Source organism: Mandrillus leucophaeus, unplaced genomic scaffold (genome assembly GCF_000951045.1).
Source record: "Mandrillus leucophaeus isolate KB7577 unplaced genomic scaffold, Mleu.le_1.0 Scaffold889, whole genome shotgun sequence".
Taxonomy (NCBI): domain Eukaryota; kingdom Metazoa; phylum Chordata; class Mammalia; order Primates; family Cercopithecidae; genus Mandrillus; species Mandrillus leucophaeus.
This window is the reverse complement of record NW_012109685.1, coordinates 868,884-894,139: the sequence shown is the minus strand read 5'-3', so window position 1 is coordinate 894,139 and position 25,256 is coordinate 868,884. Positions and strand designations below refer to the sequence as shown.

The window sequence follows — 25,256 nt, the reverse complement described above, 5'->3', positions numbered from 1 at the left end:
TGTATCTCCCACCATAATTTTGACAAAGAAGGGACTCAATTTGTGCTGTAGAATAAAATATTTAACCAGAAGAATAATTAAACACGTAAGTGATTCATCATTCCTTTATAATATGCTATTTCTCAATGCGCTGACCAGCAAAATAGAATTCCTAAAAGAGTCAACCCTTTGGAACCCGACGCTACAATGAAGCACCAGAACAAGCACAAACAGCACTGGAATATACACACCAATCATCCCTGGTTTAGCAGCCACAACCTGTATCAAGAACGCTACGATACAGGAAAAACCACGATTTGCAGTAAATGACCATGGAGACTGTCCACATGACCAGTCTACCAGTGTGGAAATGATGGATGATCCCTGCTCTGTGGCTTGACTGGGACTGACAGGATGTGGAGAAGGGATAATGTATTTGCAAGTTACTTGAGGAGAACTACTGCTTTATAGAGACAGTAGAACAAAATATCAGGATATCTAAGCATTCCTGAGAAAATAGCAGGTGTCTTGTGGGGGAAGACTGTTGGGGAAAAGGTGGAGTCGCTACAGCCCCAAGCTTTTCGAATAGCATCAAAAGTGTCAAACTGAAGGAGAGTCTTTCCTGATGCAAAGTAAATTCATCACTTGTGTTTCAACTCATCTCTACAGTGATAAATCATTGAACGTTCAATTTAAATAAAAAATACAAACCCATATGTGTCTAAGGTTCAGGTGGAAAATGCTTTTTTTGCAGAATTTTATGAGGAAAGAGGTCTCTAAGATTTCCTTCCAGCCCAATGTCATCCAATGACTATGTGGAAAGATGAGCCACAACCCCTTTTTTGTCCTTCCTCTATATTTCCTAGGAGACCTATGTACATTGGTTCACCTGTATAGCAGCTATGAATATAATTACTCTTATTTCACCATGTACATTCTCCTCCCCTTCCCTTTTGATATTGGCAGATTTGATTTTTACAAGCAATTTCTAGACCCCTTCTTAGCTTTCTACTTTTATTTTATTAGGCAAGTGTAACTAGTAGGCGTATTTTTCCTTCACACCTATGCAATGGAGATTGTAGCACCTACCAGATGGGTAAAATGAACTTCACTCTACACCCTAATGCCTATACAAGGCTAATTGTTTATTTTCTCTATAAAACCAACAACAATTGGTCCCTAAATGTATCCACCAACTTCTCCCTCTCCTTACCTTGAATATGATTTACTATGTCTAAGAAAAAAAGGCTTATCTTATAATGTGGTAAGAATAAGAGTGATGATACACAGGATGTTTAGATACTATCATAGAAAAAAACAATACTTATGTAGCTTCCTCTGAATTAGGAAAAAGCCTGTATCCAGCACACTAAACTTTAAATTTTATGGATACTGCTTCAAAAGGCTTATTGAATATTTAAATTAAGAATGTGAGTGAATTTAGAGAAAAAAATAAGCTCTGTATATATAGGTGGTATGTGGACATAGCGAATATTATGCAGTTGGGATGTGGATGACTGAACTTTGGGAAACACTGCTCTAGAATATTTGTACTGACAGGTCTGCAAATTGGCTTCTTATCCATTTGGTTCCTTGGCTCTCCAACAGGGCCTTACTATTACTAACTGAAAGCTTAATGGTATAAAAAATTAGTACTGAGGTGAGTCATAAAAACAAACACTTCTTTCCTAGTATCAACTCTCACAGCACAAAATACCTCTATGACCAAATATGTGAATTTTTCACACACAGCAAGCAAGCAATCAGTTCTGCAATACACACCAGCTGGTTGTCTTCTAATTCCATTCAATTCTGATGCGATTTACCTGGTGGTAGCAACAGATCCCACAGATTGAGGACTCGATCCCACAAGACTGCCTTCTACTTCATATGCCAATCGAAAGTCCCATGTTGTTTTTTCTGTGCTTTTGACCAAATGGCTATAAATCGGGGTCCTCATGACCCCATCCTTGGCTTTGACTAATCTGTTGGAACGGCTCACAGAACTCAGGGAGATATTTACTTATGCTTACCAATTTATTATAAAGGATGTCACGAAGGTTACAGATGAAGAACTGCATAAGGCAAGGTATGTGGGAAGGGGTGCCAAGCTTCCAAGCTTTCATGCCCTCCCTGGTCATGCCACCCTCCGGGAGCCTCTACAACTTCAGCTCTACAGAAGCTCTCTGAACCCAGTCCTTGTGGTTTTTATGGAAACTTCATTATGTAGGTGTGATTGATTAAATCATTTGTCATTGGTGACCAAGTTAACCTTCAGTCTCTCGCCCCTCCTCAGAGGTTGGAGGTGAGGCTGAAAAGACTCTAATCAAGCCTTGGTCCTTCTGGTGACCAGCCCAATCCCGAAGCCACCTAGGGGCTGCCAGCTACCAGTCAACTCATTAACATACGAAAAGACACTTATTGCTTTGGGGATTCCAAGGATTTTATGAGTTGTATGCCAGGAAACTGGGACGAAGACCAAATATGTATTTTACAGTATTGTTATCAAGCAGATGGGCTCACTGCCCAGTGTGCACCGAAGCCAATAACTATGGCACCAGCTTTTCAGAAAACAAAGATTTTATTGCAAAACCAGCCAGCAAAGAGACAGGAGTCAGGCTCAAAGTTGCCTCCTGGATTTGGGGATTGGGGCAAATTTTAAGGGATCAGAGGGCAAGAGACAGGATCTAGGGATGTTAGTTTGGCAGGGTCTGATTGGACAGCTTCAAATTTGACCATTTATGGTAAGGTATGTTGAGGCAGATTTTTGCCCTGGATATTCCAGGCCAGTGGACCCCCTTGCTTCTGGAAGAGTTCAGGTTCTGGTCATGTCCCGGTCTTCTTGATTCCACCCAAGGGGAGGAATTGTTGGTTCCAGCTGTTGTTACAAGTCAAAGCTTTTTCTGTTATGCGTGCCTAGGCTGCATGACTTGGAGTTTTGGGCTCCGTTATACCTTAAATGTAACTCGGCATTTTGTTATCAGCAGAGTAGGCCCTGTTTGGGCTGGTTCTACAGTTACAGTATTGCATGAGGTTTTAAAATTTTAATAAAATTAAGATTAATTTAACAAAACATATCCCATAAATCTAGAAGACTAATTAATACAAACGTGATCTTGTCTATCCATTACAGAAAATCACAAGATATGGATTAGGATATACATATAAAAATAAGCCAAAGATTTTAGGGCTGTAGTAAATTTGTACTTGAAGCACTTTTGGGTAGACTGAGGCTTCAAAATGAACAGTTAGGGACATCCACACAGGGGTCAGGATTAGAGATGTTCACTGCAGCCTTATTTATAATAGAGACAAGCTGATTACAACTCAAGCGCCCATCGGTGGGGCTGAGATAAACCCTGGTTTATTAACATGTTAGAATGCTACTCAGCTGTTACAGTGAATGAATGAGATCATATGTATCAATAGAGATGGATATTAAAAACAATGTTGAGTGGAAAAAACAAGTTGTAGTATGTTCTATATGAGATAAAGCTATTTATGGAATTTGTTTCAAATATCCAAAATAATGTTTATGATTCCACATATGCAGTAAAAGTACAATAATATAAACTGAAAATATAAATACTAAATTCTTGAGAGTGGCTCCCTCTGGGTGGAAATAGGAAATATAGGGGATTTCTTCTTTGTAAATTTTTTAATTTTTTTCATTTCGGGTACCTGGTACATGAAGGCTTAGTGTATTCTACTTTATGCTTTCTGTATTTATTCTTTTGAAGTAAAAAAATAGGCCAGGTAGGCAAAAATGGTATAGGCTCAGAAATGTAATGGTGAACATCATTTTGCAAAAATGCTCTTGAGGTTGGGGAAAAAAAGTAGCCTTACATATCTTCTAGGGACTATGTTTAATTTAAAAATTGTGTAGGTATTCAGAGATCTTGGTAAACACTAAAAGGATGCACAATGCTGAGACTCCTCTGAAGCCTCATTAGTGATATAACTCCTTTCTTTAAATATTTCTTCTCAAATTACATTTTCCAAAAACACTCTGTATATGTCACATACAAATCTCTCTTCAGCGTTTTTGACCAGAACCTCCTAGACATTTCTAAGCTACTGCCGTCACCACATCTACAAGAATGCCTTATTTGCCCACAGCCAATCATCTAAGTAGCATTATAAACCCTGGAAACAGCTGAGAGACTCATTTTGTTTCATATGACTACTGACTCTGCTCACCTAAACAAAAAAGTGCCTGAAATAAAATGAGTCTAGATTATTGTGCCAGTTAAACAGTCTGATGTCTTTGAGATCACACACAAAAAATTGGTTTTGGCACACCAGAACAAAATTATAATTATTCTCCTCTAGATATTCTTTCCTGGAAAAATAATTAACTTTGTTTCAAATTACATTTAAGTATCATAATGAAATGTATGGATTTCTAAAAGACATAAAGCCATTGTGAAGTACTGACAAACACATTATCATAAAAATAGTCTAAGTAGATTCAGAACTTTGCATTGTCTGTTGGATGCTATATAGTTAGCAGAGCAAGCAATCATTCTGTTCTGAGTCACAATAGTGCTTCTCTAACCATCTGCAAAATCTCTCTTCTGCTTTGTCTTGAAAGGGTGAAAATGGACTACCAGGATTTCCAGGGTCTGTTGGCCCTAAAGGACAAAAAGGAGAACCTGTAAGTATTTTAGCTTTGAGAACAGAGGAAGAATATCTAAAAAACTGGATTAAAAATATTTTTCCAAATCAGCCCCAATTCCACGTACCTTGGTTGATCCTGTCATTGGAAACAACCGATCAGATTTTCAAGCGAGTATTAGCTATGCTATGCTATGCTATGCACTAAGTCTTTCACGTGTATTTACTCACTTAATCCACAAAAAGGTTCCATAAGGTCGTCTATTATCACCTGCATACTTCGAATGATGAAAGTAAGGCATAAAGACGTTAAGTAACTTTGCCCAAAGTCACTCAGTACTAAGCACTGGAGCTGTGAATCACACCTAGGGGAGCTGATTCTAGAACCTAAAGTTTAAAATCACAATGCTCATCTGGTATAACTACAGACTGCAGCTAAAATAATAAAAATCAATATATCAAAAGACTAGTACAAATTGATCTGAAAGAAATTGGAAACACATCTTTCTGCTTAAATAACTGTTCTCAGTGTACCTTCTGAAGTTATTTTTCTTTCTTGATTTTTGTAAGATCAAAGTGGCTTCCCAACCACTTTTGAGTATTAGTGTGGCCAGTTTCTTTCAAAATGTAGTTCTTTTTGTAGGAAAAAGAGAAAAACCCTACAGTATCATTTATATTCAAATAGGACCACCTAAAGTGATAAGAGAAATCGTAGGTACAAAAAATGACTTGTTTTAATGCTCCTTTTAAAAAAGCAGTTTTCAAGAATCAGGCTTATCAAATGTTTCATCTTTGTTTAAAAAAAAGTAATACATCTTATTAAACCACTCTACCTCTTTCTTTATAAGAGTGAATAAAGGATATTGGTTTATCAGGGGACAAAACATGAAGAGGTCACTAAATTGCCTGCATGACAAACAGGAACATTATTTAAAGCATTCAGTGTTACAAAGTCAAATTTTCCCTGTGCTTCAACTTTAAAAAATTAACAATGACAGTAATTTTTGCAGCTTTAGAATCAGTCTGTGGCCTTGTAGCAGGACGAGCGGCAGACAAAACTCCTCAGACGCTTAGTTAAAGAAGGAAGGGGTTTATTCAGCCGGGGGCATCAGCAAGACTTCTGTCTCAAGAGCCCAGCTCCCCGAGTGAGCAATTCCTGTCCCTTTTAAGGGCTCACAACTCTAAGGGGGTGCATGTGAGAGGGTCGTGATTGATTGAGCAAGCAGGGGGTACGTGACTGGGGGCTGCATGCACTGGTAATTAGATCGGAAAAAAACAGGATAGAGATATTCACAGTGCATTCCTATACAATATCTGTAATCTATAGATAACATAACCGATTAGGTCAGGGGTCGATCTTTAACTACCAGGCCCAGGGTGTGGCGCCGGGCTGTCTGCCTGTGGATTTCATTTCTGCCTTTTAGTTTTTACTTCTTCTTTCTTTGGAGGCAGAAATTGGGCATAAGACAATATGAAGGGTGGTCTCCTCCCTTAGCCTATGTACCCCAGTTCTTCTACTTTCGGAAGTCGTACTTGCCCTTAGTATTCAGTTCAAGCCTTCTTACACAACTACAGGATTTGGCAGTCTTTAATGGGGTTCTCCAACTGAGTATTTCCAATAATGTCTGGAAAATCTCATGTCTCAGAAGTCCAGGCTGGTGCATGTCCCTGGTACCTGCCAACTCTCTAGGTGCTCCACACTTGGAAGTTCCTCTTACCATCTCTTAACTGCTTCTCTAGGTCTCCACTGTCTTCCCTCCAAACCTGAACATTGACACCCACCCTCTCTTAATTTCCACATGACACATGGAGGACCTTGCTATAAGTTTTACAAAAATTTTACTGGAAAATCAAGGATTTTTAGAGCAGAAAGGAGAAACTTTCAGTGAGTTAGAACACTGCTTCTCAAATGTGAACGTGCACTTGAATCCCACTGATTCTAGGTCAGTAGGTTTGGAGCAGGACCAGAGAGTCTGTGTTTCTCATAAGTGCTCAGTAATGCAGGTGCTGTTGTTCCATGGACCACACTTCAAACAGCAAGGGTTGGAGGAGTTCATAGTTTCTAGGAGTGATAGGCCTTTTCCTCCTGCAGGGATTTCCTCTGGCTTTCTCTCCTACCACTAACGTTCAAGGGCAGTCCATGTACCTCATGGGGACTGCCTTTAGCCCTGTTTTCCTTAACTAGAGCTTCTTTTCCTCCTAACTCTTCTCCATACCAGGTCCCTATTCATCCCCCAATTATCCCACCACCCCATACGTCTTTGCCGCCTTCCCCTACCCCTACATTAAAACAACACAAATTTTACATTATTATGGAGAGCAGTTTAGCTCTTTATGGTCTCAACCTTTCTATTCCAGAACGAGATGTAGACTTTACTTTGCATAGTAATCAGAAGGCCCAAACAGAAGAGTAGTATTCATTCAAAGGTAAATTCTGAACCACTGATCCCAAATGGTAACTAAAATGGCAAATTTTCCCCCACCATAGGACATTCAGAATATGGTTTGATGTGTAACACATCAGAGCTAAAATATAGTTGAGATCACCTAGTTGAACCCCATGATTTTATAGATAAGGAAAGGGGGCCTCTAAAAGATTAAGTGACTTGCCTCAAATAGTAGCCATTGGATCTAGGACTAAATATCAAGTATCTAGACAACTAGGCTCCCTGGTTTTTCTTTTTTCTTTTTATTTTATAACCAGTTACTTTAGTCAATGTGGCCACTAAACTTGACAGTGGCTGTAAATAAGCAATGACATGAGCAGTGTCATGTAAGCAAAAACAAGCAGGGAAATAAGAATATAAATAAGGCCTTGATCTAATATATAGAAATTAACCACTATTAAGATATTTCATCATGTTGGGTAGATATGGATATATAGTTGTTCCTTGGTATCTGTGTGAGATTGGTTCCAGGGCTCTCAGAGGATACCAACATCTGAGGATGCTCAAGTCCCTAATATAAAATGGCCTATTATTTGCATATTACCTATGTATTTTCCTGTATACTTCAAATCACGTCCAGATTACTTATAATACATAATACAATGTAAGTGCTATGTAAATAGTTGTTATACTATATTACTTTTAAAGTTTGTATACTTTTTATTGCTGTTTTATTTTTTATTGTTTTTCTTTTTCAAATATTTTTTATCCACAATTGCTTGAATCCATGGACACAGAACTTACAGATATGTTTAACCTCTTCAAGTCATTTTCATTAAAGTAGAAATGAAAACTAGAAAACTTTTTTAAATAATGATTTTATGTATTTAAGCACACAACCATCTGGAAGAATTCAAATGAATGTCTTTCCATTCAACATTTTTATCAATTTCTTGCTGTCACTCCCATTTCACATCCAACTGGATATGTGTGTGTGATTGTTTTCTATGTGAACTAGGCAGTAGGAAGCTTTGGCCTTGGGCAACATTCCGATTTGCCAGGCACTTGGGATTTTATAAATGATATTAGAATGATTAACTCATTGTTCATTTGGGAATATAAAGGAGTTTTTAAATTAATTATCATATATTTCCTTTAAGCTGCAAAGGCAGACTGTGTGGCACTCTGGGTGTTTTTAGAGGTCTGTTTGCAATGGGGATCTGAGTTTGGCCTGTAGGGTTTATCCACACCCCGGTTTGGAGTGTTGACTTCTAAGAGTGTTTAATTCTATCTTCTACCCCTTCTCCTTAGGGAGAGCCTTTTACAAAAGGAGAAAAAGGAGATAGAGTAAGTAGATATTTTATCACTATCTTGGGTTTTCTACTTCATTGATTTTTTTCTCTCTGATTTCCTGGTATGTTTACTTTGGAGTCTAATAGATTTGATTAAATAAGGTCCGTGAGCATTTTACTTTTTCCTCTGTGATTTTTAACCTTTTATTTTGATAAATAAGAAATTTTAAGCCTTGTTAAGTGTTGTCATGCAAGGAGACTTCAACACTGGTATGAGTTTTCTAATACATTGTTTAACCAATTACTAATAGTGATTGGCCATGAATGTTATATAAGGCATCCATGTAGGATATCACAAATATCAAATTAAAATAAAAGATACATTTTTTTCCAAAAATTCTGTTAATGGCACAAAGTGGATTTATCAAATATATTAATAAGTCACAGAAAATGTAAAAAGCAAACTTGCTATAGCCAATATTGTCCTCTTTTGTATAACCTTAATTTTGTTGTGACTTTTTTTCGTTAAGCACATATAACTAAAAGTAAAATCACCAACACATATTACCTTAAATTCTACTCTCCCTAATTCTTTCTCTGAAGTTTTAATTCTCTGGGACATAAGATTAGTTGGTGGCAAATTATAACTATGTCAGCTAAGTAGAGAATGCAGTGATTGCTAATGGGACATGATAATTACAGTGTCAAAAGTGACATTGGGGGAAAAACTATTATAATGAAAAAATCAAGAAAGTATTGTTCATTAGTAGTAAGTATTTTCAATCATGTTTTAGAATGAACTCTCCTTGATTTCATTATGTCTTCCATAATTTCCCTTTTTATTTTATGTTAATTACTAGAAATTCAATTAAAGTATCAGAGATGTCCATATCCATCTGAATTTAAGCATTACCCCTATAGTAATTATTTTATTTACAGGGAGAACCTGGGATAATAGGATCACAGGGAGTAAAGGTAATTTCCTGGCATTCTTCAATTTCATGTCCAACCTTAATTAGATTATGAAAATTAAAGCAACATTGATCTTTCCTTCCCCCTATGTGTTTAGGGTGAACCTGGAGATCCTGGTCCCCCTGGTTTAATAGGAAGCCCAGGACTAAAGGTATATAAGAAATAACTAAGATTTATTGGGAAATAATTTGGGAATTATAGCCATTATGTGTAAAACAGGGTGCTTTGGTGTGCCACTCATTTTCTTCACAAATGCTCTTCGAGACTTTATCCTGTTTCCATGGTGATTTTCCCCATCCGCTGCATTTATTACACACATAGTAACTATCTTCTGGTTCACAATAGGATTTCTAAACTCTTTTTCAGAGCATATTCACAATAGCATCCCTAAAGACTTTAAGAGTAAACAATGTGAGCTAAATCTATGACCTTGAGCTATATTCTTAAAAGTAACAGAATTCAAGATTCAGTTTCTAAACCAAAATTATGCAACCTTGAGTTGCTTGAGTATCCCAAGTGGGATTCCACACCAGTGTCCCAAGAAAGCAGCTTTTGGAAAGTGCAGGAGAAATTAATGTGGTGTACTCACAGGCAATGGGTAGGGCAAGTTACCTAACTTCAGTTATCACCTGCTGGAGAGAACACATAAATTAAATAAAAGCATCTGGAAACTATCCTGGTAAACCCAAAGCACATTTCAGTACTATACAGATAAAGTGGGAAAGTGGGATGGTGGAAAGTCGGTCTTCCTATACGTGAAGATCACACTATGCTTTACAAATACTCAGGTACAATCTATCTTTTTTTTTTTTTTTTTTCCTAGCAAAGCTAAAGCATATATCACCTTTTATTTTAGGGTCAGCAGGGATCTGCAGGCTCCATGGGACCCAGAGGACCACCAGGAGATGTTGTATGTATAATATCTTTGATATTTTTGAAATGAAATTGAGACTAGGACATGTTTTTTAAAAACATCAACATCTGTTCAAGTAACTGAGTTATCCCTCATTTCCCAAAGACATGGGTCATCTATGCCACTAAAACTGATTATACCTAATGGCAGGGGCTATTGGGAAGACTAGGAAGACTAGGCCCTTCATATATTCACGTGAGGTCCTTTTGAGTATCATTAGCCTAATAAATTGGTTTTTGGAGCTCAAGTTAATTTTTTTTTTTTTTTTTTTTTTTTTTTTGAGACGGAGTCTTGCTCTGTCACCCGGGCTGGAGCGCAGTGGCCGGATCTCAGCTCACTGCAAGCTCCGCCTCCCAGGTTTACGCCATTCTCCTGCCTCAGCCTCCCGAGTAGCTGGGACTCCAGGCGCCCGCCACCTCGCCCAGCTAGTTTTTTGTATTTTTTAGTAGAGACGGGGTTTCACCGTGTTAGCCAGGCTGGTCTCGATCTCCTGATCTCGTGATCCGCCCGTCTCGGCCTCCCAAAGTGCTGGGATTACAGGCTTGAGCCACTGCGCCCGGCCTCAAGTTAATTAAATTGTCATTTTGGACATGCTTGTCAGTGCTGTACCAGCAGTAGAGAGATTGGAAATGTCAATAGAAATAAAGAACACCAAAAGAGAAAGAAAACATTTTCAATATTCACAGTTTTTAGTTCAAGTCTCCATCTAAGGAAGACATTTCCAAAACTTCCATTGTTTTCTAGCAAAAGCCTTCCAAAAAAAGCAAGTCTTTTAGCTAAAAGTATATCTGAAGGAAGGTCGACAGATTGCATTATAACCTAGCTTTAGTGGACCTAAAATACTCAATGCACCTTTCTATTCATTATCTGGATCAACTTTCTATTCCTTGGACAACCTTCCTAGCCTTCTGACAACTTGGGAGCTGCGAGCTCTCCATCAGTTCACACTTGAGCAAAATAAGAAAAATCCTTGGCCATAACTCCTTGGAGACTGATCACTATCTGACCGTGATTACAGTTCCCTCCGGGCAACTCTTAGGATCTCTCCTTTCTTCATGCCCTGAGAACAGCCCCTTAACCTCACGTTCTATTCTCCATGCTCACCGCTTGAGCCTCTCCTGTCTATTGGTCGGTGCACATGTTCTGCTTGGTACTTTGAACATCCAGTTTATAGAGCAGAGCTTTTGATAACTTCCCTATGCCAACTAATGGGCCACTGTAGATAAACCTAGTGGACAGATCTTATGAAAAGAGAGATAATCCTGGTGGCACAAGTGGAGCCACAATGCTCAAAAACTAAGTGATAGTGGCCAGAGCTATAAAGAGAACAAAATCAAAAGAGAAAGAGCCACTGTTTCTAAAACATAGTAAAAACATATTTTTCTAGTTGCCCTAGAGTCCTTCAGAATCATTATGTGATGCTACCAACCACCATCCCTCTTCCATGGCAATAATATGGGTGAGACATTCGGTTCAATTCGACTTTAGTTTCTTTCCTATGGCATCCAGGTGGCTTCACTTGAACCAATAGACAACGTAGAATCACTAATACTTTTCCAGGTCTTAAAGGCCAAAATCAATTCAACTCCTTGTATTAATAGGCTATATGTTAAAATTCTGTTCTCTCGACAAAGATTCAGATATAGGGAAATGTTATTATAAGAAATGTTCTCATTGCTCTTTCCTATTCACTCTGAGTTTTCTAGGGATTGCCAGGAGAACATGGTATCCCAGGAAAACAAGGCATTAAAGGAGAAAAGGTATAGTTTGCATTTTCCTCATTTTATATGTTAAGTACATAGGAGGAAGAGACAGAGGATCATAAGGGAGATGAAAGGACGCCCCAGGGCTTCTGGGATTGTGCAGGGGACAGACATTCACATTAACTACAATGTAAATGGTACCCCCTAGAGTTGTGCATTTTGGCAGCCCTGGTTCTGGCACAGGAATGCCATGTGACAAAATGAACTGAGAGATGAAGATATCAGGAGTCTGAAAGTCAAGCTCAGTTACCAATTCTGATATAAACCTAAGAAGTCTCTTAATCTTGCAGGACCTGTTTCTTGATATCTACATGGAAACAGTGTATTAACATTGAACTATTATTGGGGAATAACTTAAAGAAAACATAAAGATCATCTATAGAACTTTATTAATAAATATGCCCTTTTGTGCATATATATATATATACACACACACACACACACACATACACACACACATGCATATGTTTTGTGATACTGCTAACATAACTAACTGCAAAATCTAAATGCACTGAACAGGCATGAATTAGGTACTCAATAAATATTATTGAGTTGGTAAGTGAGTGAGTGAGTGAGTGAATGAAGTTTGACTGGCTATGATGACAACTTAAAACAATGGAAACCACTACCTCCTCTCTTCCCACCATGAACCTGAGCATCAAAGAAAGAATCTTACTTTGTTTTCCACAGGGAGATCCAGGTGGGATCATAGGCCCTCCCGGGCTTCCAGGTCCAAAAGGTGAGGCTGGTCCTCCAGGGAAAAGCCTGCCAGGGGAACCGGTAAGTATTAGCCCTTTTGTTAATATATTTCTTGCAAGTTCATTAATTACTGCTTGTGGGTTTCTAGTTTCAGATCACAAGTATGGGAATAAGTTTAGGTCTACAAAGAAAAGGAAAAAAGAACTTAAAACAGAACTACCTTTTGACCTAGCAATCTCACTACGTGTTTCTTTTCCCAAAAGAAAAGAAATAGTTCTACCAAAAAGACACATGCATTCGTGTGTTCATTGCAACTCTATTCATAATAGCAATGACATGGATTCAACCTAGATGCCCATCTACAGTGGACTGGATAAAGACAATGTGATATATATAACCGTGGAATACTATGCAGCCATAAAAAGGACAAAATCATGCCCTTTGCAGCAACATGGATACAGCTAGAGGCCATTATCCTAAGCAAATTAATGCAGGAACAAAAAACCGAATACTGCACGTCCTCACTTATAAGTGGGAGCTAAACACTGGTTGCACACCAGCATAGTAGAGATGGGAGCAAGAGATGTGGAGGACTACTGATGGGGGAGAGTTGAAGGGAGGCAAGGTTGAAAAACTGTCAGGCACTATGCTTACTTCCTTGGGTAGTGGGATCATTCATACAATAAACCTGAGCAATATGCAATGTACCCATGTACTAAACCTGTACATGTACCCCTGAACCTAAAATAAAAGTCAGGGGAAAAAAGAAATATTCATCTATTCATCTTATTCTTTTTTTTCCTGAGACAGGGTCTTTAATCTGTCACCCAGGCTAGAGCACAGTAGTACAATTATGGATCACTGCAGCCTCGACCTCCGTGATTCAAGTGATCCTCCCACCCCAGCCTCCTGAGTAGTGGTGACAACAGGCACATGCCACCACTCCTGGCTAATTTTTATATTTTTTGTATAGATGGGGCTTCACCATGTTGTCCATGCTGGTCATGAACTTCTGAGCTCCAGTGATCTGCCCACCTCGGCCTCCCAAAGTGCTGGGATTACAGGCATCTTATTCTTTAAATCAGAGATAAAACCTCTTAAATGTGTGATAAGCAAAGGGCTTTCTTCTGAAGAAAATATACATGTATACAACATTTTGCATATGATTTTGGAAGATTCCTAGGTCCCCTGATCCTACACATGGATTCTGTAGAGATCCATGAATCCCAGTCAGGTACACTGGTTTTACACCATAAAACTTCCTAGGACAGTATTGTAAAACAGAAAAACTACCTGAATTTTCCCTTCCAGAGGTTTTGCAGGTATCACCATGGTTTGTCATTTGCAGAAAATGTCTTTGTGACCCAGACTATTCCCAGGACATTGAAAACTGGACTGCTGGAAAATCTAAATAACCAATGTTTTTAAAATATGTTTTATGTGCCTTTGTTTCTCATCTCCTTTGAACTTGCGTTATTAAATAATAATAATATTTCTCAATATCAGGTGCCTCATTTTATAAATAAAAATCTTTTATATTTTAAAACAACTATACAAAATCTATAACCTATTAAAATGTGTACTCCCTGTTCCTTATTCTTTTATAGAAAAAGATTTATTCAAATAAGATGAAGAGTGATAAAACATATTAGTTATAACTTCTAATGTGTTTATAACCTTTCTAGAAGAAGATACGTATTCAATGTATTCATCTTCTTTTTCTTTTAGGGATTAGATGGAAATCCTGGAGCACCTGGTCCTCGTGGACCAAAGGTATAAAAATATTTAGTTAATTTTTAAGAAGTTAATAATTAACAAAATGTAGCAGAGAAGTTTATGTCTCTTGAGGCTTGCACTAACAGCAGCCTTTCATTTCACAGGGTGAAAGAGGACTTCCAGGTGTTCACGGTTCCCCAGGGGACATAGGCCCACCAGGGGTAGGAATTCCTGGCAGAACAGTAAGTGAAATTCATTCAGTCCTTGTTGATTCCAATATTGTGAAACAAAATCCAGTGTCAAATTTTAACAAGGTGAAAAGAATAGAAAGGTCAGAGGAGGAAATACAAATAAACACTATCCAGAGAGGATTGATGGGCACTGAGGTTGTATCACTTAAGCACAGAGACAGTACCCACTGTTTGTTTATTAACTTACAGATGCTGGTCACACATACACTAATTTGGATTAGAAGCAGTCATTTAACCTATACCTCTAATCTATATATTAAAAAGCACAAATGCATGTTTGTAAGATGGTATGACTGCCTAATATTAGGTCATTATATATTACAGCTAGTTTTTACTTAAGTTAAAACAAGAAGTTAATATTTAAAGTGAATGGCGTACGCATAGGTGAAACGACACCAAAAACGTCTGAGTAATGTCTTCAGAGTGAAGAGATGGTGTTTTCAATGGTAAAAACAAATAATGGGTAGTTTTTAAAGTATTTAAACTATAAGGACAGAGCCTAGAACAGCCCCTATTAATAATGACCACTATAGCCACACTTGTAGACCAAATAATAATAAATATACAATTTTCATTTACTATGAAAAGACATAAAATATTTTTGAACAAGAAAAGTAGAAATAAATGGTTATTCTAATGACATTAATTTAGAAAATTGTCCTGTATGGTGTAATAGAAAAACAAACTAACTTTTTTCCTATTATGCTCTTAACATTCAACATAATACAATTCTGACACCAGATGTGTGGGGTTTTTTTCCCCTACTCATCAATTCTCCAATGGACATCAACTGGATGTTCTACTAGTCAATTCACGTCTGACACTATCTACCTGGAGTTAGCGTCAGATTCCACAGGTTAAGGGCTCAATCGCACAAAACCGACCCCTACTTCAGAGGCCAACTGCATATCTGGGCCTTCATTACTTCTGTTCAACCAGCTATAAACTGCAAGTTTCCATAACCCCCACCTCAGGTTCTGTAGTTTGCTAGAGTGGTTCACAGAATCAAGTAACTCTTTCTTACATTTACTGGTTTATGGTATCAGTAAAGGATACAGTTGAACAGTCAGAAGAAGAGTTACAAAGGGAGAGGTCTGGAAGGGTCCCTGAGTGTAGGAGCGTCGGTCCCTGCGGAGTTGGGGTGTGTCACTCTCCTGGCACATGGGTGTTTTTGCCAGCCTGGAAGTTCTCTAAACCCCATATTTTGGGATTTTATGGAGGCTTCATCATGTCAGCAAGATAAACAACTAACTATATTTCCAGCCCCTCTCCCCTCTTCACAGAATGCGGGGTGGGCTGAAAGGCCGAGTTTCTAACTGTGGCTTGGTCTTTCTGGTGATCAGCTCCTATCAAGGAGCCCACCAAGTCGCCTCATTGGAACAAAAGACTCTCCTGTCACCCAAGAAACCCAAGGGATTAGAAGCTGTGTGTCAACCGGGGCCAAAAAACAAGTATTAGAACAAAAGTTTATGTTAGCAACCTATTGTTAAGGAATTTACGAGGGTTTTAGGAGCTCTGTGCCAGGAACTGAGGGCAGAAACCAAATATTATTTTATCACAGTATCACATCTTTATATTAAAGTTATCCTGAAAAGTTAAAAGAAAGCATAAGTAGTGAAGGGATATGTTGTGAATGAGGGTTGTCTGATTTGCCAGGGCAAGAATGTAAAAGACCATTGGAGATGGAAATTAAACCAAGTAAAAACTTGTATCAGAAAATTATTAGAGGCTGGACCTGGTGGCTCATCCTTGTAATCCCAACACTTTGAGAGGCCAAGACAGGTGGATCACTTGAGGTCAGGAGTTTGAGACCAGCCTGGCCAACATGGTGAAACCCCATCTCTACTAAACATACAAAAATTAGCCGAGCGTGGTAATGGGTAACTGTAATCCCAGCTACTCAAGAGACTGAGGCAGGAGAATTGCTTGAACACAGGAGGCGGAGGCTGCAGTGAGCCGAGATTCCACCACTGCACTTCAGCCTGGGTGACAGAGTGAGACTCCATCTCAAAAAAAAAAAAAAAAGAAAAGGAAAGAAAATTATTAGGGAAGTGATGATGGTTGAGGATAAATAGAAAGGGAGGAAAAAAGTAGCTTTGGCAAGAGCAGTGATATGAATATTTATTTCTTTAAATAAGAAAGGAAAAGTCAGTGAGTAGTTACTGAAGTCAACTGCTAGGAAACCAGCTCTTGACTTACTTAGGTTGCAAATTCCTCTTACAGAAGTTCGTGGTTACATAAGAGCGGTTCAGCTACCATCATTAAGTTCCCTGATAATCTCCCAGCCTCATTTTATTTATCCCAAATTCCAGTTTTCTAAAAGTAGAAAAATATCATTGATTAGTGTTTTACCTCCTACTCCTGTCACTGAACACTGGTTCTGGTGATTTCTTCCAAGAGATAAATGACTCAAAGTTGAAAGCAGAAAAGAAAAGAAGCCCCGAACCAGTTACCCCTGTGGGCGGTCAGTTTCTGACAGATGGAATTTGGATGCATTCTTTGTGCCCTCATGAATGTGCAGTGACAGATTATGGTAATGAGATAGATGTCCCAAGTCTCTGAGCAAAATCATATTGATGTTTCCAGCAACAGGTATCTGATTAAGTTATTCACCTACGACCTGAAAGTCTTGGCCGACTTTGCAGTTTTCCTCGTGTGTACGGTGGCAAACCCTGTTGTGCCTCTAAGTAAACTACAATGCTTAGTCTTTTATGCCACTTGGATAATTTATGGACATTCTTGGTGGAATTTTGATAATAAAATCTCATTTGTACTCAGGGCTCCCAAGGACCAGTTGGAGAGCCAGGTATTCAGGTAAGCTACTTAACTAATTTTTTATCCCAGCAAAGCCACCTTGCTGACTTGGGGGAAATGACTGAAAGACCGTCCTCATAAGTAACTGTTTTTATTTCCCTCCTTTTCCAGGGTCCTCGAGGTCTTCCTGGGTTGCCAGGAACCCCAGGGACTCCAGGGAATGATGTAAGGACTTTCTTTATCTACCTCCCCCATTTTAATCTGCATCTGTGCCAATGTGCAAAGATTGAACATGGACACCTCTGTTTTCAGGGAGTTCCAGGGAGGGATGGAAAGCCAGGCCTGCCAGGCCCCCCAGGTGACCCGGTATGTAGACAGACCTTGTCTGATTTATGTATCTTAAATGCACCCAGAAGCCAAACAGCCTCCCAAGCAAGTTTTGCTGTCCAAACTCATTAGAATGCTCAGTGACTGCTTGGTGATTTTGTTTATCCCCATTATTTTGTCGAGAGAAAAAGAATTCAGGCTGGGTCAGCATTTCTGTGTGTGTGATGAATACTTATTTCCTAAGGGTATAATTCAACTGTACAATTTTGCCCCAGGCTGAGCCTTGGCATATAATGTCTCAATCCCATTGAAAATTGAGATAAAATATATCGCCACGATTTCTATTTTTTCTAATGCTAGTGGCTAAATGAATTTCATTTTTCTAAATGAAATTTTGCAGGTAAGTTGCCTACAATATGGTACAGATCCATTGATTCTGTAGCTTTAAAATGTCGCAATGATTAAATTATGAAAACTGGCTTGAGTAGGCTCTTAGAAAATGGGTTTAGGCACTAAATGTGTGTTTCAAAGTTTTATTCTAGGTTAAACCTTGCTTTGAGCAACAGTGAAATCCCTTTAAATAGCCTCAGACTCGGCAGTTATAATTTGAGAGGCCATATGGTACATGACATTGTATTAAGAGTCTTGTATAATAAAATCCAAATCTGGCTTCTCAGTTCTAAGCCTCACAAATCCTTTCTACCTCCCACAGTGTTTGGGCCTTATGTGCCTTTATAAGCTACGTGTGGAGGCATATTTTGGCATTACTTTAACGCCACTGTTGGGTGAATCACTTGTGCATTTTTCTGGGAATCTTACAAAATAGTACTTGGGTTTACACAGTGTCTCTCTGAAAGAACATCTGAAGACATGTGGCCAAAATGTGGTCCAAGTTCCTTCAGTATTTGTCTTGCCTATCACTAAAGCCAACTGTAGGTTCTTTTGAACTTCCATGAGAAATAACTGTAAGGCAAACTTATCTGGTAGTTTTCATATTTCTCAACAGCCTAATAATGTGTTTGCCAGAGGAGTGATTTCCTTTTAATAAATAATTTATCTTTATGTATTATTTAAAACCAATAATATACCAGGGACGGCATAAAGGTTGCCATGAAGATATAAAATAGGGATGCACAGTCAAAATGATGATATGTGTGTTTGCACGTTCATGAGAGAATAGTGAACATTTTTCAAAATTTGTTCTGAATTCTATCAGTTCCACGTGCACATTTCTTGATACGAAACATAATGTTAAGCCAGTGATTGTAAAGTGAGACACTAGAAGCTTCATGGCATTTTGAGGAAAAATATCTATATTGTACTGTATGTTTATATTGTATTGTGTTCATATATAAATACATATCTTTGGTTTTATCTTCTTAACCACAGATTGCACTTCCTCTCTTGGGAGACATTGGTGCTTTGCTCAAGGTACTGTATTGCTGTGTAAGAAATTATGTGTTAACTTCCAGAAAAATCACAAAGAAAATATTTAGCAGAAATTGAGTCAATTGTTTAGCTGGAACTACAATTCAATTTTTAAATGGCAGGACATCTTTAAGATAGGAAAATAAACATGTATCTTATATATCTTATGCCATTTATCGTAATTCTTTCACTCTCTTCTTTACCAGCCTCTCATTTTGGGTGGAGCAGGGGTGGAGGGCAGCGGGTAGTATAGTTATGAATTGGCTACAGGGAAGGAATTATGTCATTAGCACCCTGGAGTAGATTATTCTCTCTTCTGGAGGAACAGCTTTCTCTTAATGGGTGTTGACTCACCCTGGCTCACTACTGTGAAAGCGAATCCTTCTCGCTAAATCTGGCCTGGTCAGTCCCAAGATGAAAATTAGTGCTGCTCTATATATGGCCACTTACAAGGCTGAATTTTGATGTCTTGGGATTTTACAAAATTCCACAGTTGAAACCTGACCTAATACCTGTTACTCTGTTCAATAAAAATCACCTCTACCTATTATCATCTCAGGGAATTAATCTTGCTATCTCTTTTTTTAATCTCTAACACTTCCCTGTATTTTATCAGTAAAACATACTGGGGGGATGATAATGGCACATATGTAAGGGTATGTATTTGCATGTTTCTGCCTGGTGTGCTACGACTGAGTGAGCCCACATGAAAATCAGGCTTTTGACTTCATACTCAAACACAATGTGTTGTATCTTTCTTTGTATGAATGGACATTGTGTATGTGTACACACACACAGACTATAGTTAGATATATATAATTTAGTTTGTATTTCTAGCATTTAGCCCAGTGATTCACACAATTATTTGCACAATAGTAAGCAGGCAGAAATATTTGTTTAATTGAATTCAAAAGACTCGAATTCTAGCATATACATTTGTAAAGTAGAGTTTTGAGAATAGATGCATAAACATAAGTGTAAATATGAATATAAATATAAATATATATTAAAGGAATTTCTAAGACCTCCAAAAGCCAGCAGTTTTTATAAGCCAGAGAAGAATATTTGTCAGAATTTCAGGAAAATCTTATATTTATTGAGTTAAAATTACAGGCCAGTTAATATGCCACTTTACTTATATCATCTCATTTAATTTCCATAATAGTCTTATGAGTTCAGCCTGTTGCAGCATTCCCATTCTATAGATGACAGACCTGAAATTCTCAGCAGTTAAGTAACTTTTTCAGAGTCACACAGCAAGTAAATGTAACATTAACACAGGAACATAGGTCCTCAGACATTAAGTTCTAGATTCTTTATGAGACAGTGGTGTTGGAAATAGCAGGATTGCAGGAGTTATATCATTTCAGAATACTTAGGGTTCTTTAAGGATGAGAAACCTTTATGCTGTAGTAGAAATGAATATACTGGTAGAATATGGGATCTCACAGAACAGATCAAAGGACCGTGAATAGGCTTTGACAGGAAGCAGAACCAGGGTTCCAGTGCTCTCAGAAGTGGAACTAATTGACAGTCTCACTGGGGAATCATCCCTCTAATGAACGTGCTCTGCCATTGCTCCAGTCTCTGCATCATTTCACTGAGGTTCTGAGTCTGTAGAGAGCCGGACATCTTGACTGATAGACTCCACAAACTGTATACAATAGAAGCAAGGGGAGGCATGTAGTTCCCCGAACAAAGTCCAAATACAGGAATTTAGATTCTGGGTTGGATCTGTCAGGCCAATGTAATAACATCATGTTAAATCCTGATCCTGTTACCCCATACGTTAACACTATATCTCTCTACCTTGAGTCTTTAGCCAATTTGATCATCCTGCTTTCTGTTTGCAAAAATATCTTTGATTAAAGTATTAAAAAGAACTGGCATAATTACAGGCCCCTTCAAAGGCCTCCTTTTAGATTAATCAGTATGTCAATCCCTCTTTGAATGACATTGTGTATTGGTTAATAATTGATGCATCTTTATTCTTTCCATGAGAAAATCTTAAGACATTTCTCCAAGAATGTTAATAAAACTCAGTTATTTTACATTTACCATCCTGGTAACCCTAACCCAAAGAAAATGAAGTCAGTTTCAAATGACTCTTAGAAATTGTATTTGTCATAATGATTATCATTTTTTAATGTTTTACTAAAATAGTCAGTTGAACAATCTCTTCTAAAATGTTGCTCCATATTGATATGCCAAGGTTTTGCTCCGTATTGAGATGTCATGTTTGTGTCTGCAGATAATTATCTTTTCCATACTTTTTGAAATATGGAAATCCTTTTGTTTCTCTTAAGTTCTCAAGTGTCTCTTTATCTTCATAGTTTTTCAGGTATCATCAGTAATGGTTCTATAAATATATATATATTTAACTCCTGTGCCAACACATTGTCCCTGTGAAATAATCCAGGTGGTAAAATTCATCTGGAAATTTTATATATTCAGACTCTAAGAAAGATCACCATGAAGAGAGCTGTTTAACCCAGCATGTTTTTATATACTTTAAGTTCTGGGGTACATGTACAGAACATGCAGGTTTGTTGCATAGGTATACACGTGCCATGGTGGTTTGCTCCACCCATCAACCCGTCATCTACATTAGGTATTTCTCCTAATGCTATCCCACCCCTAGCCCCCCACCCCCAACAGGCCCCCTTAGTGTGTGATGTTCCCCTCCCATTGTCCATGTGTTATTGTTCAACTCTCACTTATGAGTGAGAACATGCGGTGTTTGGTTTTCTGTTCTTGTGTTAGTTTGCTGAGAATGATGGTTTCCAGCTTTATCCATGTCCCTGCAAAGGACATGAACTCATTCTTTTTTATGGCTGCATAGTATTCCATGGTGTATATGTGCCACATTTTCTCTATCCAGCCTATCATTGATGGGCTTTTGGGTTGGTTCCAAGTCTTTGCTATTGTGAACAGTGCCCCAATAAACATACATGTGCATGTGTCTTTATAGTAGAATGATTTATAATCCTTTGGGTATATACCCAGTAATGGGATTGCTGTAACCCAGCATTTTTGAGATGATTTACCTCATGTATTCATCAGGGTTCTCCAGAGGGACAGAACTAATGGTATATATGTATATATGAAAGGGAGTTTATTAAGGAGAATTGACTCATGTGATTACAAGGTAAAGTCCCACAATAGGCTGTCTGCAAGTCGAAGAACAAGGAAGCCAATAGTGGATCAGTCCAAGTCCCAAAACCTCAAAAGTAGGGAAGCTGACAGTACCGCCTTCAGTCTGTGGCCGAAGGCCCGAAATCCTCTGGCAAACCACTAGTGTAAGTCCAAGAGTCCAAAGCGAAGAATATGGAGTCTCATGTTTGAGGGCAGGAAGCATCCAGCACAGGAGAAAGATGAAGGCCAGAAGACTCAGCACGTCAACCCCTTCCACCTTCTTTTGTCTGCTTTATTTTAGCTGCACTGGCACCTGGTTAGATTGTGCCCACCCATATTGAGTGTGGGTCTGCCTCTCCCAGTCCACCAACTCAGATGTTAATCTCCTTTGGCAACACCCTCACAGACACACCCAGGAACAATACTTTGCATCCTTCAATCCCATCAAGTTGACACTCAGTATTAACCATCACACCTTGCAAGCTTCTCAGTATCATGCAAATTTAGTGTTCCAAGGAGCCCATGTTTGAAAATCAGATTTACAGTGCTATTCATTACGTCAAAAATATTGAATTTGAATAGCCATGGGCTTTCTTGCCAGTTTCTTATCAATGGCAAGCTTCACTTCTTTTTCATGTTTAAAGATTCTTTCCTTTAGGGAAAAGGATGGAAGAATGGAAACTTAGGTTGTCCTACCTTCTGTCAACTGTTAAACTATCTCCCCCACTCAGTGGCCCTTATTCTGTGCCTTTCTTGGTCATATTCTTATTCCAACAATTTATTTAAAAATAAGCCTATATAGAGCTTTTCACACACACTCTTTCTTTAGCTGTGTGATGAGAGTTATGTTTATCTTATGAGCTCAGACTCTGGAAGTTAAGATTTCCCACATCAGCTAAAGGTTGCAGAGAAGGCAATGGAAAGGTAATTTCACTTAGATTTCCTATTGTCACTTGGATTTGACCTAGGAGTCAAGTCTATGTCAGTCAAGTAATTATTTCTCTAGAGTGCCTCCACCAACAAAATGTTAGTAAACTGTATGTAGTTGGAGAACTAATTTTGTTCCCACAAGGACAAATCCTTTCTTTGCAGTTTTTTTTTGTTGTTGTTGTTTTTAAAATGATTTGTGCTATAGGGTGTATGAATTCTGTAATCGTGCTGGGTTTTCTAAACTTTATTACCACTCCCTTTTGAAACATTCTACTAAACAATTGAACTTCAATTTTTGTTCTTGACTTACGTGTCTTTTCCTTATTTATTTGGAATTTTCTATTTAAATGTCATTGGAGACCTGCTTTTAAAATAAAAGCTCATCAATATCATAAACAGATATCACTGATGAGCTTTGAAAATAGTTTTTATCTCACAAAATTAATGTTTTTAAATTGGATAAATCAAGTTTCTGAAAGCAGAGTGACATATCTATATCACTCATCTCTGACAAAGGTTCCAAAAGAACTTCACATCACATGAAACCTCACCTTTAGAGATGGCTTTTATGACTCTCTCAGTAACCTTATCTTTATACTCATTAGAATTTCTGTGGCAACTGCCAAGCCAGTGTCCCAGGGCTGAAAAGCAACAAAGGAGAAGAAGGAGGCGCTGGTGAGCCTGGAAAGTATGATTCCATGGCCCGGAAGGTGAGAAGCCTGACTGAATGTTTACGAACCCTATAGGTTACATGTAGTGCATCCTCTCAGTTCTGTTCTTCCTCTGTCCTCTAGGGTGATATAGGGCCACGGGGTCCTCCAGGAATCCCAGGCAGAGAGGGACCAAAGGTAAGACATTCTCTTCTCCACTTTCACCTTGGGACCCTCAATTCAGTATGAAAAAAAGGAACCCGATATTTGAAAATATACAACTTTAAAAATACATACATGTATATATAGATATATATGGAGAGAGAGAGAGACGAAAAAGCCACTTGCAAATGTTGCCATTTATTTGTTCCCTGACCCTGTCCAAATTACATGCCCCAAGTGTTCTTAGAAGAGATTTTTTTCATTTCCGAAAGATAAGAAAAATGATTGCATGTGCTAGCTGAATGTATTGTCTTTTTAGGGAAGCAAAGGAGAGCGGGGCTACCCTGGGATACCTGGGGAGAAAGGCGATGAGGTAACAGATTCTTTTCTGATTATACAGTCCTAATAATGATTCTCTTTACGTGGTTCAACAGAGTAAAAATGTTAATTTTTCTATAGCTCAGATCTAATGCTAGAACCAGTAAAAACAAAGACCACTTAGAGCTTTTAAAATGTTGACACATTTTAAATGACATGTTTAATGTTGACACATTTTAAATGACGTGTTTAAATGACATGTTTATATTTATTACCAGTGGTCCGGTTTTAGAGACAAGGAGATTAAGGCACAAAGTTAATATGTCAGTCTGTTTTCATTTAGCAGATAACAATTCCAGCTCTCGCAAAATAAAAGTAAAGGAAAGGGGGAAAGGAGCTCAAAAAAACTCCCAGGGTAGCTAAGAGATTTAAAGGAATAGTAGACAACCAGCCTAGGAGTAAGGGCATTTGAGAACCCAGCAGAGCTTCCCTGGGTACCACTAAACTCTGATTAAACTTCAGCGACCTTGGATTGTCTGCGTCTTTGCTCAGCTTTCAAATTCTTGGGAGAAAAAAATCTGTCAGAAGAAACTTCTTGTTCTAGTTTACATCAGCTGGTCACCCTCTGGACTAAGGTTCCAAGTCCAATGTGCTTTTGAGATAATGGTATAATTTTCTGACTCTAAGCCATGGTGATGCTCAGGACATAATTTTTTTCCTACATAATTCACATTAACTCTTAGAAAAACCAATTAGAATGATGAATTGCTGTTAGTTTAAACAGTTTTGATACTAATAATTCTTAATGAAAGTAAGTAAGCCATCTGGCATATATTAACCTTGATGTTATTGTGGAAAATCATAACTATATAAAGAAAATCTATTTTTCTAGGTGGAGTTATATTTTACATTACAGCAATTATCATGTACTGTTGTTTCTAATTAATATTGCTTGTAATCTGG

General features: G+C 38.1%; 1 protein-coding gene across 1 annotated transcript in view; it reads left to right on the top strand.

The window, feature by feature from the left end:
• COL19A1 (collagen, type XIX, alpha 1) overlaps window positions 1-25,256 on the top strand; it is a 350,354-nt gene that overhangs the window by 271,955 nt on the left and 53,143 nt on the right. Inside the window, exons 19-34 of the mRNA XM_011969393.1 lie at window positions 4,574-4,636; window positions 8,295-8,330; window positions 9,215-9,250; window positions 9,345-9,398; window positions 10,104-10,157; window positions 11,867-11,920; window positions 12,614-12,703; window positions 14,351-14,395; window positions 14,503-14,580; window positions 17,368-17,403; window positions 17,515-17,568; window positions 17,656-17,709; window positions 19,060-19,101; window positions 23,769-23,873; window positions 23,958-24,011; window positions 24,295-24,348. Coding sequence (XP_011824783.1) covers window positions 4,574-4,636; window positions 8,295-8,330; window positions 9,215-9,250; window positions 9,345-9,398; window positions 10,104-10,157; window positions 11,867-11,920; window positions 12,614-12,703; window positions 14,351-14,395; window positions 14,503-14,580; window positions 17,368-17,403; window positions 17,515-17,568; window positions 17,656-17,709; window positions 19,060-19,101; window positions 23,769-23,873; window positions 23,958-24,011; window positions 24,295-24,348 — 909 coding nt within the window. The remainder of the gene's footprint in view (window positions 1-4,573; window positions 4,637-8,294; window positions 8,331-9,214; window positions 9,251-9,344; window positions 9,399-10,103; window positions 10,158-11,866; window positions 11,921-12,613; window positions 12,704-14,350; window positions 14,396-14,502; window positions 14,581-17,367; window positions 17,404-17,514; window positions 17,569-17,655; window positions 17,710-19,059; window positions 19,102-23,768; window positions 23,874-23,957; window positions 24,012-24,294; window positions 24,349-25,256) is intronic.